The sequence below is a fragment of the Anopheles funestus genome, chromosome 2RL (assembly GCF_943734845.2).
Source record: "Anopheles funestus chromosome 2RL, idAnoFuneDA-416_04, whole genome shotgun sequence".
NCBI lineage: Eukaryota > Metazoa > Arthropoda > Insecta > Diptera > Culicidae > Anopheles > Anopheles funestus.
The window spans coordinates 101,665,135-101,680,990 of NC_064598.1; the positions used below are offsets into that span (position 1 = coordinate 101,665,135).

General features: G+C 44.7%; 2 protein-coding genes across 2 annotated transcripts in view; both read left to right on the forward strand.

The window, feature by feature from the left end:
- The window catches only part of LOC125761761 (protein dimmed), a 39,932-nt gene extending 27,352 nt beyond the window's left edge, over positions 1 to 12,580 (forward strand). Inside the window, exons 2-4 of the mRNA XM_049423221.1 lie at positions 5,321 to 5,835; positions 7,226 to 7,480; positions 7,758 to 12,580. Of these exons, the coding sequence (XP_049279178.1) occupies positions 5,455 to 5,835; positions 7,226 to 7,480; positions 7,758 to 8,492 (1,371 nt within the window). The 5' untranslated portion in view covers positions 5,321 to 5,454 and the 3' untranslated portion in view covers positions 8,493 to 12,580. The remainder of the gene's footprint in view (positions 1 to 5,320; positions 5,836 to 7,225; positions 7,481 to 7,757) is intronic.
- Positions 185 to 2,426, forward strand: LOC125761756 (rac GTPase-activating protein 1). The gene has a single exon (XM_049423215.1). The coding sequence runs from the start codon at positions 327 to 329 to the stop codon at positions 2,253 to 2,255; it is 1,929 nt and encodes a 642-aa protein (XP_049279172.1). The 5' UTR covers positions 185 to 326; the 3' UTR covers positions 2,256 to 2,426.
- Positions 12,581 to 15,856: the final 3,276 nt, after the last annotated feature.

The following is a 15,856-nucleotide window of genomic DNA, read 5'->3' on the forward strand; positions in this document are numbered from 1 at the left end:
ACATGCGAACGAGAAGGACGAAGACACGATCGTACAATGAAATAATGAATTTTAAAACTGAAATAACGAATAATTTAAATTGATCAGAAAGGGGTAGGAATGTCGATTTCCAACCATTCATACGGGATCGACATTTCTACCCCTGTCAAATGACAGCTGGATCGTGCCGTTTGACAGCAGCCGTAACTGTCAATGCAACCCTGTAACGGTCGATGGCAGTTTAGTTTCGAAATTACAGCTTACGTTTGTTCTGTGTACCTTCCCATCTCCTACAAGAGGACGCGTTGTGTACTCGTTACGGAATTCAAGCACCGAATGGTGTACCGATGGTAAAAGTGATGGAGTTGTCTCTGGTGGCTCAATTCGACGATCTACGGCGGTCGTGTGATGTGTTACGCGACGGTGCGGCCGAGGTGGAGTTTTTGCGCTTTGTCCAGCTGCAGGACGAGTGCCGGATGCAGTGGTTGAAGTCGATCGAAGAAGCCAAGCGCCTGCAGCATGAGTTGGACAATGCACTGCGCATTATTACGAATCTAGAATCAAAGCTGTTTCACGCCCGCAAATTGCTCGAGACGGAAACGAAGGCGCGCCGGCATGCAGAAGTTGAGCGTGATTCGATGGAACGCAAGATGATGGCCGTCTGTGAGATAGTGCGCAACGAACAGACGCTCCCGGACGAGACGCGTGAACAGTTGGCAGTGTTTGCGACGGAACCGAGGCGCAAATCTCGGAACGGCAACGGTGCCGACGGAGCATACCGTGAAATGGCCGGCGGTATGGACAACGACATCAATTCGACCGGATCGTTCCTGGTAGACCTGTCCCTAACGCAATCGGAAGACGATTTCCTGGATTCGCTCAAATTGCAAACCAAACGAAAGTCGTGGAAGAAGCTTCGTCCATCGTACAACAATAATTCAAGCTTTAAACTGCCACAGGAGCCGCCGAAACGCGTGATGGAAATTAATTCCACAGCCAACGTGATGGAACCACGCACCGAAGGTGAAATCATTGCACACGCCAAGATAACCGTCCCGACCGGACCAGACGGTGGACCCATTCAAGCCGAGTCCACCTTCCGCACCATGGCGCCGCAAAAACTGCCAGCGGTCGTTTCGAGCTGCGCATCGTCCAACTCTACCGCGGCCACCGTGGTAAACGTACCGACCGCACTGGCGCCCGAAAAGCAGGAACTTAAGAAAACGGTTATCCAACGTCAGCACGATTTGGTTGGTCGAACGTTCATTAGCGGGGACACGTGCAACCAATGTCAGGAACGAATTCGTTTCGGTTGCAGCGGCGTACGATGTCGCGAATGCAGAGCCGTATTTCACGGCTACTGTCGGGAAAAGATATCTGTCCCGTGTGTACCGCAATCACAAACCAAGAACGGTCGTCGCGGAACGGCCAGCACGACGACCACCATCGGTGGTGGTACACAAACTGCACAGGTTCCGGGTGCCATTAGCAGCCTCGATGACTACTGTCCTTCGTCGAGCCCTCGTATCCCAGCGCTGATCGTGCATTGCGTAAGTGAGATAGAGAACCGTGGCCTTACCGAGGTCGGCCTGTACCGATTGTCCGGATCCGACCGGGAAGTGCGCGCCCTGAAGGAGAAATTCTTGCGCGGTAAAACCGTTCCCACCCTTGGTCAAATCGACGTGAACGTGCTGTGTAGCTGCATAAAGGATTTTCTGCGCACCCTGCGCGAACCACTCATCCCGAGCGCTCTTCTCGCTGAGTTCTCCAGCGCGGTGTCAGGCGGTTCCAGCCCGAATAGTAACCAACGGAGATGTGAGCAGCTGTGTCAGCTTATCGAGAGGCTTCCAGCACCGAACCGCGATACGCTCGCGTTCCTGATGTTACATTTCCAGCGCGTTGCACAATCGGAATCGGCCAAGATGCCGATCGATAATTTGGCTCGTGTGTTCGCACCAACCGTCGTCGGTTACACGCGTGCCGATCTCGACATGAACGAGATGTGTGCGGAAACGTACGTGCAATTTAGCATCGTGCAGGCCATGCTGCACATTCCCACCGACTACTGGAGCCAGTTCATACAGCCAGTCACCAGCGGTTGGAGCGAGGAGGGCAACAGAAAGGGTGCTGCACCTACTCCGAGGCGCGGTTTGGGCGATTTTATGACGCAAGCGCTAGAGAAGGAACGGCGTATGGAAACGCCGATTTTACGCCGACCACGCAAAGATAGAAAGTATTATGCGACACCACCTTATAAAAAAACGTCGAAAGATTGAACAACGCGACAATGAGGGAAACGGGCTTAGATACTAGATACTTAAATTACCCATATCGTTAATCCCACATTTTCTTATACTTTTTCTCTCATCCCATTGAATTGTATTGTATAAACTTGTTGTTCCATTTACATTTGATCAATAAAATAATATGGAAAATCACTAACCACACACCACACAGGAGTGATTGTGTGTCCCTTCGACAGAACATGATTAATGATATCACATTTCGTTCGTTGATCCGTATATTCTAGATAGTTGCATAGACTTATGCAGGTTAATCGTGCGGGAGCGCAGGATCAGCATGATATGCTAGAACCATGTTTCCCGATAGTTTCGAGTCTCCTTCGCGCCACCTGGCATTGGAGTCACGAAACATAATGCACCTTTAAACATCTTATTTCGGTCATTCAATTCTTTATGATAGTTCACTTGACTGTCGTGTAACTAAACCGCGATCACACGCGCTCTAATAGAATTTGATAAACTCTATTAGTTCATTAGAATTTATATTCCATTTATCAACCCTTACTGTCCTTAAATATCATCTTTATCGTTGTTCTCCGAAGGACGACTGCAAGAACTTCCACGAAAAATCACGATGATGGTGGCCAAGCGACATTTTCTTATTTCCACATGGTATTTGATCCTCCTGACGATACAATTTCATGACCAGTCACACACACACCCCTGGATTAACCCTGAAAGAAAGGACACCATCGTTCGATGCGGGAACAATTGACCAACCGATGAAAAAAATGACGCTGAAATGTATCGGAAAACTTCCCGACGAACTCGCATCTCGATTGACCCACACCGTTCGATTCTCCCCGGAGAAGAGAAGATTGGCTAAATTAGAAGAATATAATCTCAGCGGGATATGATTCAATTTGTTTTCATCAACAACTTCCACGGTTCGATACCGCGCACATCCGGGTGTGTTTGTATTTTCATAGCCGGCCCCGGGGTTAATTTTCCTCGCACACAACCCCGACTGCGAGCACGGACGGACGGAACCTGTACGAGGTGGTTGTGACGGAACTGTTTCACGACCGGGAAAAGTCCCCTGACAGTGACGATCTAACGGTGGTGGTCCGACGTGGTAACGTCGTACTGATGATAATGGTACCAATAGACCCCGTGTGTGCGTGTGTGTGTGTGGGTAGAAGAATGAAACAGAGTTCGGCTTACAGTCCCGCAAGTGATAAATTTTTGATGAAATTGGAAATAGAACGGTTTTCTCTAACTCCTCCTGTTTGCAAACGGTTCACCGAAATCATGCACCCTAATAGGTTTGCTTCGGAACAGGGACACTGTCGTGGGCAAGGATTGGTAAAGGATAGTTGGTCTAATTTAATTACGTATGTCCTTAATTAGCAGCAGCAACCGAAGGAATGCTGTTACCAATTCGTCACTTTGCCGTTAACTTTGACCACCGTCTAGCCATTGGCCGTGTCGATTCAGCCTACCACTTAGCGGGTCTATTTCTCGGCTACGTGCGTGTTTTTTTTCTCTGCCAAAGGACACAAACGCCCAACTTTTGTTCACCGAAGGAAGCCCCTGTTTTACGATTTGTCAATGCTGAAATTAGATGTGGGAGGTCGTCAGATCTAGTTCAAACGTACATGGTATATTATTACTATTCCAGTTCGACTTTGGTAGCGGTCGACACGTTTGATACTTCCCACTCATTACACATGCGAAAAAGAGACTGCTATAAGTAGTAAGACGAATAGAGAAGGGCGCCATCCCTTCCGGTGGATGATCCGGTAGTAACCGAAATTACGCAACTGTCCATTTCTGCCGGATTGTTTCATTACCGACGGAAAAGCTGCCAACCGTATGTGGTAGTCACTTTCGGGTTAAAAAGAAAACTTAAAACAAAATATGTTTTGTCGATTCTCAATTGAATCATTATTGCAACGGAAAAACCACGTTTTTAGCTTAAGGATTATCAAATGGTCATCCTGTTTTTTTCGAATATCAGCCAAAATAAGTGGTTGTTTTTGCCCGCATTATATAAATGGACAACGAAAGAGTTACGACGAATCCTGTATGTGACCTCACTTCTCCGAAGGATACACCAAAGACGAAGCTTTCGTTCTAAAACCCTTCCCCCCATTGCGCTTGAGACACGCTAATCAGAATCTGTGATCGAGTTTGCTACCATAAACAGCGTCAAACCCGTGCGCCTTCTCTTGTACCTCCCGTAATCCTTCTCAGATTTTCCGCAAAACTTTTCAACATTAATCTTGTAGCAGACGATTTGATTTAGCCACCGGAACACCATCCTCTATCCGGCTGGAAAGATGAGGATTTTTTTTTGTTCTTCTATCGTCCCGGTAAACGTTTACGAAGAACACGTTCTTTGCCCGGCCAGATCCTTACCGGAGCAAGACTTGCTAATCCCGTCCCGTCATCTAGCGGGAACATTTCACGCCTGGTGATAATCTGTGTGGCTGCATCGACCACCACGCAGCTCACGGTTATTACAAACGTGCCGGTCGTAGAACAATCTCGTCATGGCAGAACCTTCAACCGGTTTGCCCGAGTCGTGGAGGGAAGTAAAAGAAAAAGGTTATTCGAGTCCTTCGCCGAACCTACGCCGCTGTGCTGAAGAATGCTGAGCTTGCACCGGCATGGGCATTCTCTGCTCAACCATCATCCGACCATCTAATCATGGCGCACACGGTTGCCAACACAATTGCGTTCTATTCGCCTGCGGTCGCTACGGACGTTCTCGGTGGCGTGTGTCGCGCCATGTCTTCAAATTAATCTTGAAATAAAAATAGATTGCGGACTAAATTGGTCCGGAAGTGTTTTATAATCTGTGGCCTACCTTTCGCCAGGATTGCATACCATTCCTATCCATCAGACAAGCATTTTTCTTTTATCCTTTTGGTTGGATGGATCGGTATCACTTCATCATGCCGTGTTCTTCGTGCTTACCACTCGTAGCCAATGGCAATTTCATTTAATTTTAACACGAAAATAGATTGTAATGTTCTCATATTTAAGTTTTGTTTTCTTCTATTGTCTCATGGGTGGGACATTTTCTTTCCCAGGATCCCAGATGTACGTCGCATTAGTTAATTAACAACAAACAGCTTGTGAAGCGCATGGAAAAGATATTCTTAATTCAGTAAAAAAAAATATCGCCCTATTTAAATACTACAAAATATTCTACCAGCCGATCGCGATGCGTTCCGATCTTTCCGACGACAAGCACAGTGTGCAGTTGGCCGCAGCCGAAATAGCAGAATCATCCGATACGAGCGGATTCTACGAGCTAGCCTCGAACGGTACCACGAATGGTATCATCAATGGAAGTGGAAACCATTCGCATCACCATCATCACCACCATCAACACCAGCACCATACGCAGCATCATCCGCATCATCACCAGCATCATCATCCAAACAACCATCATACTGGCCATACCCAGCCGCATCAGCAGGAGCTGCAGCAGGATAAGAATGCAAATATGCTGCAAAGTGAATCCCTTACGACTCATGCGACCGGTGGCATTACCCTGAGGGCTACCTCACGACCGAAAAGGGCCACCAGACGCATGCAAATGGTGAGTTTTTATCGATTTACGCTGACCTACTGATAATGGTTTAAGGCAAATGAAACCTTTTTGGGATATTTTCGCTATAGTTTTTGGGAAGATATTTGTTGAAACCGAAAAGTACTTCGCGTTCCATTGACGCAGTTCTTTCTAGTGAACTAACCAGCTTTTCACCAGTTTGTTTAATCTACTTTCTCACACTGCTTGTTCTCGTCCACACTTCGTGGCGAACCTCCTTCATTCGTGCTTGCGCCCCCCACTACAAGGCTCACTTTCTCTCGCAAAACACCCATGATGGGGTTTTTATTTTGCGATAAAAATAAGCTGATAGTCCGCATTTTTTACGACTCTAATTACTGAAATCGATATCGCTCCACAAAAGTACCGACATCGGACAGGTACTGTGTGCGCCACCCGGGAGGCGTCGTAACATGGCTTGTAGACACGGGAACCAGTGCCGTTTTCCCAATCTCTCCAGTAACAAGGTGAACGAAACTTGAGCGCATCCGCGAATGCGAAAATTCAATCAACTGAACCCGAAGTTATCGAAAGCAAGCACACTCTGCAGCGTGTAGAGAACCCCTCCGACTGACTGGCCGAAAGGGCGACAAATTTTTTTTATTTGGTCCGCAATTTTCCTCCTACTCCACACCCAGAGGTGGACTGGTATCGTGTTCCGGTGCGGATATTAAACGGTTTGTTTACTCTGTCATAATGATAATCGTGCCTGGAATCCGGTTCACGAATATTGGCATCTGGGGGTAGTTTCGGACGCCGGACTGGACGGAAAACAGGAACATTTCACTAGTGCGTCGGGTCTCTCACCTGCATCCATTCTTGTGATGTAATGTGACTTTGCTGGCCGATCATTTACACCCACCGTGGAGTGGCAAAGGTGGTCTATATGATTTGATGGTTTTGTTTTTCACTATTTCCTTTGCCTTCCTCGTGAAAGTGGAAAGTGAAAGTCGTAAAAGGTTAGAAGACTAAAAAAGAAAGCGAAAACCAAATGAATTTTGTACCGAAAGCGAAGGAGTCGTCTTCAGTTTATGATGCTATTACAGCACAAGCTGGATTTGCAATCGATCATGCATGGTGTGGATGGGCCCTTGGTGGAAAAGCCCACGCAAAAGATAGATGCCAAATTAAACATGAATTAAATAGGCTTTTATTAATCGATACAATAAATTTCAGAAGCATTGCACCGTGCGACACACAACATAATAAATTTCCAAATTCCGTTTCAAATCATTAATCAAATTAATAATCTGTTACAGTCGCCACTAAAAGCAAGCTTCCCTTCAGTTCGGAACTTATTGCTCCATACGTGGCAAAAGCAAACTGCATCCACAATAAGTTGCAAGTTGCCTTATTTCATGTCATAAACTCCCATTTGCAGGAAGCTACAATCGATCCGGACATGACGGACTCAAGCTCACAGAGTGATGATACGAGCTGTGGCAGCAGCCGCACGGGCAGCCGGGGTAGTAATGGTGGCCGCTCCGGTCAAGGAGCTGCTGGTAATGGGAGCAGCAGTAGCAGCGCTGCCCGTCGTCGTAAAGGTGCGATGAACGCCAAGGAACGGAATTTACGACGCCTGGAGTCGAATGAACGCGAACGAATGCGAATGCACAGCTTAAACGATGCGTTTCAGGTGAGATTTCCTCCAGTCGGTATTTGCTGCTCTGTCTGTGTACTATTACTTTATCCCTCTCCCGACTCAAATATCATGTCCTTGAGAAAATGTACGCTGTTCTTCAACTTTCCTTACCTTTACGTTTGTGTTATGCTTTGTTTTTTCCATGTTCACCAACTTACTGGTTAAAACATCGATTGCAATGGGATATGCTTCGGACCTTCAAACAAACTTCCAATCCAACATACTTGACCCTCTCCTCGCCGGTGTAACCTTAATGTCTTTGTTTGTCCAGTCTCTGCGGGAAGTCATTCCGCACGTCAAGAAGGAAAGGCGCCTGTCGAAGATCGAGACACTCACGCTAGCTAAGAACTATATCACCGCGTTAACCGATGTTATCATAGTGATGCGCGGTGAAGGTGAGGCGGCAGCTGCCGCCAACGGTACCCTACCGCATAATTGTGCCACCACCCTACCGATTACCGATGTCGGAACGGTGGCCACCTTAGCGATGCAGACCAACTGTCTCGCAGCGATACAGGCTAAAACGCAACCGGAAGTCGTGGGTCCATGTCATGCAACCGATGTGGATCCCATTTCTTCCTCGCTCGACATAATCTCCGCATCCGTCGGCACAGCACTCGACTGCCATGAGCGTGTCGTACTGCAGCATCATCTCACACTTCCTCCCCATCAGCATCATCATCCCCAGCAGCAGCAGCAGCATCACCATCAGGTGCAGGATGGAAGCAGCAGTAGCAATAGCAGCAATGGCAGCACAACCAGCAGCAATGGCAATAGCAGCAGCGGTACCAGCAACAACAACAACAACAACGGTAGCAACGCCAGCATAACCAACACCACCGGCAGCATCATTGACGTGTCCGTCGTGACGACTGCGAATGGCCACCATCAACACCACGGTAGCATAAACAACAATCACCTTAATACCCACCATTTCAATAACAATAGCGCTAGCAGTATAGATATCGAAAACAGCTTCTACGAGGATCCATTTCAAATGATGTAATCCCCATTCGAGAACCGAACCGGTCCATTCCTCTCGCAAACAGAAGGCATTCCATCCTTAGGTCTGGAAAATGTCCAGGAAAATGTTTTCGTTAGCTTACAGCAGACACATTCTGCGAAACAGAAAACGGAAAGAATGGAAACATCTTCTATGTGGAGAGGACATCGAGAAGAATCACTTCCAACCTGCTCTGTTGATCTATTGTTTTGCGTAATCTCCGTTCTGGCACCAAGGCTTTTTTTAAGGGAACAGAAATAGCTGAAGAAAATGGTAAGTAAAAATATTTAGGATGGTGACGCTTATGCAAAGCACTAGAACAAAAATGATAACTGGGCTAACAACAAGGTTTTTGCTACTACGGAGCATTCCGAGTGGTTTGTTTTGTTTTTATTTAATTTTATGTCCCTGCGTCCCCATTCCTTCCATCAGACATACGGTACGACTGAGAACGGTCTGCTTCTAAAATCTCAAGACTTATACCTGATGCACGTATCCACTTTTCAAGGGATCCACCGTTGTCCTCGAACTTCATTCTTCACCAGGTGACCAACACCCTTCACGCTGGCCTTTATAGACCATCCTACTTCCATGTAGGCCACTCGGCTAAGGTAATTTTACCTAGCGAAGGTTGGAGATACATCCGTACCAAGAGAACGTGGCCAACATCGCAAGATTGTCCACCGTTGGAAGCGTTTTGTGTGGTTGTGTGCACTTTGCTTAAGGACAGATTTTTGTTTTATTTATTCACCTCAGTTTTGTCCGGTTGGTGATTTATTAGTATTCCACGTGCGGGCACAAATTCTACTCTTCCGTGTTTCCACCCCAAAACACGGCAATCGTCGTAAGGCCGTCCTTGAGTTCTGCTACAACAATCAGCTGCTGCAAATGGTGAATTCTTTTCATTTTCTCATATTAAGAATATGGACCATATGGAGCATGACATGGAAAATGGTATGTGAGGCGTATAAGGCCTCCCACGGCTATGAAATCTTCTGGATGGGTTTTTACAACCTTTTTGTTGTGTTGTTGAGCAATAACAGTGGATGATTTAATGCTCCAGATTTCTTCTAATCTTACCATACACCATACAAATACACTTTGGTATTGTTGTTTCCATAGAAAGCAGAATAGACACAATCGTCATATGGTTTGCAACACAATAAGAAAATTTGCAGTCCCTATCAAGTGTACATTCTAGAGAATGGATTTTAAGTAAGCCATTGTACTGGATAGCATCACAATTAGTAGGATTGCACAGAATGGTCACTAAAATTTATACGGTTGTGATTGTTTGTTGTTGTCTGATCTATGCGTGGTTATTCCACACTTCTCTCCATCTGAACATCACTAATCTATTCACCCACGAATAAGAAAATTCGAATATTAGAGTAGAAAACATTCTGAATATCGTTGATTCTGTCCCTTAATTCGGTTGGATTACATTCCTCGTTCATAAAGGGACAACAGATCAAGACTATTGATGAATGAAACCAATTCATCACATGTTTGTTTCGGCACTATTGATAAGTAATTGCAGGCCTTTTTATACGGCGCCAAACGTTAGATCCAAACTATGTTTCAAAACAATGAATTTTCTTTATCCTCAATACGTTATACAAATATTTTCTACTATTCCAAGATTATACAAAAAATACTAAAATTGATATTTCCCACCAAACTGTATGTGCACGTGCTTTCGGTTAAGATGTATTATATCTAAATGTATTTCAAATCTGTTCGCCCCCAAAATCAGTCAACTTTTTCTAAGCTTTTGAAATCCAATTACCATTCCATCGCTACGGACACCGTATCGGTTCGGGTGCTTCGGGTGTAAAATGGCCTCACACTTTTTGGAATGCCTTTATGCGCGTCCCTCGTCACTGCTTGCATACACCTGCCCCTTGGCGCAATACCGAAAGCATTAACGGTGTAGCGCAAAAACAAAGTCGCTAAACGAATCAACGAGTTTTTACCGGTATAGAACCCGGATTCGCGAAGATGTTCTTTCCATATAACGTGTACATTGGATGTCCTTTCGTCCTTCGCAAAAATTGAACTGCTTCCACCTTCACTGGTTGGAAGCAGTTGCTGGATTGACGGAGTAGAAGAAAAAAAACGTGTCACATCGATACGGGTGCCTTCAACATAAAAGCACCCTCGGACGACCCTTACTATCCTTGGTTAAAGCTCTGTCACGGCGCGGTATGCCATCTCGTTATCGTTCGTCTTCGAATAAATGTATCTTCGTCAAAGGCAGCAGATAATAAATTTATCGAATTTTTTCCCCCTTACTACCCGCCTGATCCTTCAGCGCATAGTCGCCTACGTCGTTTAGGATCTACATCTATCTCATCTGGATAGGTTAGAAAGATCCATTCTTATCATTCATTCTTGTCTGTCTCACCTGCCAGGGGAAATAAATACACTTCATTTTGAATATCCTTTTTTAAATAGGCTTCTTTTTCCTTTAACTCAGCTTCCTCAAATAAAGCGACCCAGTTCTTGAACTTAGCTATTCAAACCTTGGACTTCTACAATGACCTTGTAGTGTTTAATGCAAAGCAAGAGGAAAATTGCAATGGTGGTAATAAAATAAGCAAATTCAAAAATAAAAAATAAAACTTTCGTAGCACAACATTTTCCACAAACAACCATTATGCGCTTCTCATTCCTCTCCAGAAGCACACAGCTTTATAGACTACGGAATGATTCTGTTTCGAAAGAATTCGAAGCAGTAAAACGATTTAGAATGTAGCGGATAAGTTCGCCTACCAGCATTTCGTTATGGCTGCCGTGTTTGCCGACGAACATTAACCCTTTTTCCTTCCGCGTTCCTCGCATTTATAGCCCAACAGCATTGTCACTTCCAAGGGAAATGCTTACGAAATCGTTATCTCCAATGACGACTTTCGGATGTACGTGTGTGTGTGCATGAAGTCTTTTCTATTTAACCTTAGCCCCTCGATATGATTGTGAATGGCTATCCAGTTCGAACTAATTTTATTCTAGCCCAATCGAATAGGATAATTTGACCATTGTGCGACCCGGAGCGATGGGATGAATGAGCACGATGATATCATGGTGGGGTTGCTTGGTACGATTGAAGAAAGAATCTGAATCCATCAATCATAATTTTCTGTTTTCTTCTTACCTTTTCGGAGAAGCTGGGCTGATGCTGAAACACAAAGGACCAGGCGTCTCCATCGGGGTTACGTTACCATCTTATGATGGTATCTGCTGTGTTAGAATTTTATCTTTTTCTGTTACTGATTAATATAAATTCCATGATGTATAAAAGTTTTACATAAAAACAAAAAATACTTGATATTCTAAAACTGAATATAATACCTACAACAGCGTACCTACGATACACCATACACCATATTGCACCTTCTCTCCACCATTGACAATAAATTCCTTTCGGTCTGTTCTCTTTTACTGTTGTTGTGTTATTATATTTTATTATCACATCAACAACATTCCCTTATAACGGCAATCAAGCGGCAATCATTCTTGGGCTCAATTATTGCCATTGCCACTCCATGATTCTCAACCTACCCAATCTAATAGTCGCCTTATTCGTTCATTCAAGTGTAGGCACGCGTCGCTAAAACCTTTGAACCTTCCTTTTGCCACATGTTGCTTCACAATCGGCAGAACATACCGTTGTTTGGTGTCGTAAGGCGCAAAGAAGATAAATACGTATTTATGTACATCTAATTCTATCAAACGATTCTTCTGCATACATACGCGCGTCTGTTGCGTGAACCGTGTGCGCTCACTAGCTTCTTGACAGTGGGCAGACTTCAACCCCAAAACATCGCCCGGGGCGGTGGGTTTTAGCGATGGGAAAAACAAAGCGAACGGTTCTTCAACCCCAACTCGGTTCGGTACAACGGTACCGAATCTGTACCGTGATTTGTGCCGGGTGTGGGAGATCCTTCCGAGAATTCGTTTCTCTCTCCTATCGGATGGCAACGCTCGCTGCATTGTACCCGACCCTGGATGGCAAAAGGGAATCCTTTAAGGAACCGTTTATAATAACATTACACGCAGATTTACGCATCTACAAAAGAGAACCTCCCAATAGCTCCTGTTGGCGCTAACGCTTGCACCTACGCCTGTAAACGTGCGTTGGATGATAAAACGTCAGGACACGCATCCGGTTAATGAAATGTGCGTGCGCTGCGTCAAGCGATCGGCCTCTTTTCCATCCAACCACCGAGGAGACAGGACGAGTTTTAGTGTTCGCATCACCCCGCTCACACTCAAAACACCTGTTGAAAAATAAACGTAACAAAGCTAAAACTCTAGCAACGTTTCTAGTGCAAATCTCGTGTGAAATTAAGTGTAATGGAAAGTGAGCATAAAGAAGTATCGACGCCTACTGCTAACTTGGCGATCGATCATCAAAAAAGTAGTGGAATCTCGACGCCTCGTGCTATCCTGGCGATTGATGAACCACAGAGGAAGGAAGCGAAGCCCCACGTGGGCAAATACGGATCGGCGATATCGCTTGCTCTGTCTGACAGCAGCGATGACGATCAAGTGAGTGCAAAGTATGAGCAGCGCACGGCAGATGAGGTGTTAAAGAGAAAAAAGGAGCTGGCGATCAAAAAAAAGCTCCTCGAGATCGAGCTCGAAATGTTACAATTGGAGAACGAGCACGTGGAAGGTGAACAACGGGATGATACGCAACTATCATCAGACACGCCGTCTACAATGGTATCGGCGGCGATTGCAACACATACAAAAGCAATCCGTAGTACATCGATTAGCATCGGAGGTGCAGCAAGTTCATCAACGGCAGCCGTATCATCGGGGGAACCGAAGCTATCCAGCACGGCGTTTGAACGCGGCAAGGTGTTTGACCTTACAACCGATCTGGTATTAGGCGCTACGATGAATCCGGCAACCGATACAACCATGAGCAGATCAGCAAACCGGGCAACGGAAGCTGAAACGAGTGTTCCAACGCTGTCCAGCACGGCGTTAGACCGTGGAATGGTGTGCGATCTGACGTTAGATCGTGTACCAACCACGTGCAAGGATGATCAGGTAAGATCACGTGAAGCAGAGCCAACGAGTGAGCAAAAAGAAGCAAGAAAGACAATGCCTCGTGATTTACCGTCCTTTTCCGGAGCGCCGGACGATTGGCCACTCTTTATAAGTAGCTACAGACGAAGTAACAAAGTGTGCGGTTATAATAACGAAGAGAACCTAATCCGATTAACGCGATGTTTAAAAGGCAAAGCATTAGAAATAGTGAAAGGTCAATTAATATTGCCTGCATCGGTACCACGTGCAATAGAAATACTTAAATTCCATTTTGGAAGGCCGCAGGTAGTAGTTAATGTGTTATTGAACAAAATTAAAGCGACACCCCCAATAAGAACGGATAGGATTGAAACTCTAATGAATTTTGGAGTAGCTGTCGGAAATGCGTGTGACTATCTAACGGCAGCAGAAATGGAAAGCCATTTGTGTAATCCTATACTACTAGAAGAGCTGGTTGATAGATTACCAGGACATTTGCAATTAGATTGGGCATTGTCAAGCCAATGTTACACAATGGAAACAGGTAAAGAAGTATCAATAAGGGAGTTTAATCGTTTTATCCAGAATCTTGTCGCTGCTGCTAGTAGTTTGAAAACTCGTACGGATGTAGTACAGCCGAAAGTTGAAACCAAAAGGGTGCATGGTCGCGTACAACTACATGATGCGGAAAATCAGGCGAAAATAGTACATTGTGCAATGTGTAAAAAAGACGGACATGAGTTGAGGAAATGTAAAGAATTTGAATCGTTGGAGCTAGTTAAAAAATGGGATGTGGTCAGGCAAACGGGTTTGTGCAGAAAATGTTTGAAACCACATGGAAGAAGACCGTGCAAATTTCCTGTAAAATGTAGGTTAGAAAATTGTTCGAGGGATCACCATCCTCTACTACACGCTCCACCAATTACTAACGCTATTCATAATACTTATCATGCGGATCCGTTACAGTTACTTTTTAGAGTAATTCCTGTTACATTGTACAACAAAGACAAACGCGTAGATACGTATGCATTCATAGATGAAGGTTCATCCTTGACACTCATAGACCAATCAATCGCAACCACTTTAGGAATAACAGGTACTAGGGAACCACTTTACCTAAAATGGACCGGTGACGTTACACGCGTTGAGGAAAATTCGGAAATAGTTTCGATGGAAATTTCTGGAAAGAACAAATCTAAATGCTATCCATTAAACAATGTGAGAACGGTAGAAAATCTTAGCTTGTTTGAACAAACCTTAAGCAAACAATTTTTGTCGAAATTTAAGCATTTTGAAGGAATACCTATCGAACCCTATTACGAACAAGTCCCAAAAATGTTGATAGGTATAGATCATCTGAAAATTGCTGCGCCATTAAAAATCAGAGAAGGCGAGGATTTGCAGCCAATAGCGACAAAAACGCGATTAGGATGGTGCGTCTATGGTGGTAAAGCTTTTGCAACCGAAGATTATCCAAGTTTTCATGTACATGGAACATTCGATACCAACATCAATACACAGCTAAGAATGTATTTCGCGGGTGAAGATTTGGGAACTAAACCAGTGCCATTGCCTGTATCAAAAGAAGAAGAAAGAAGTCGAAAAATCCTTCATGAAACTACTAGGAAAGTAGGAGGAAGATACGAAACAGGTTTATTATGGAAATTCGATGAAGTTGAATTACCTGATAGCTATTGTATGGCGTACAAACGACATAAACAATTGGAACGGAAACTTTTGAAAAATCCTATCATTAGAGAAAACATAACTAACCAACTGCAGGAATATGTACAGAAACAGTATGCGCACGTAGCCAGTGAAGAAGAACTGACCTCTGTTGAGGAGAGAAAAGTATGGTACCTCCCGATAGGTGTCGTAACCAATCCTAAGAAGCCGAACAAAGTTCGGATTGTATGGGATGCGGCTGCGACAGTAGGTGATGTATCATTAAATAGTATGCTTATGAAGGGGCCTGAAGAACTGATCGTTACAATCCTACCTTCTATATATTTTAGGTTCAGGCAGTATTTGTATGCTGTTAGTGGTGACATTCGAGAAATGTTTCACCAAATCCGAATCAGAGCAGAGGATAAAAATGCTCAACGATTCCTGTGGCAGTCAGATCCGGATAAAGAACCCGACATTTATATATTGGATGTAGCAACCTTTGGTTCTACTTGCTCTCCAGCGTCGGCCAGATATGTGAAGGATCTAAATGCACAAACATATGAAAAGGAATATCCTAGAGCATACGAAGCGATAGTCAAAGAACATTTTGTAGATGATTTTGTAGGCAGTTTTGAAACTGTTGATGAGGCCAAAGAGGT

Coding starts and splice junctions, on each gene's coding strand:
- LOC125761756 (XM_049423215.1), top strand. CDS start 327: ATGGTAAAAGTGATGGAGTTGTCTCTGGTGGCTCAATTCGACGATCTA.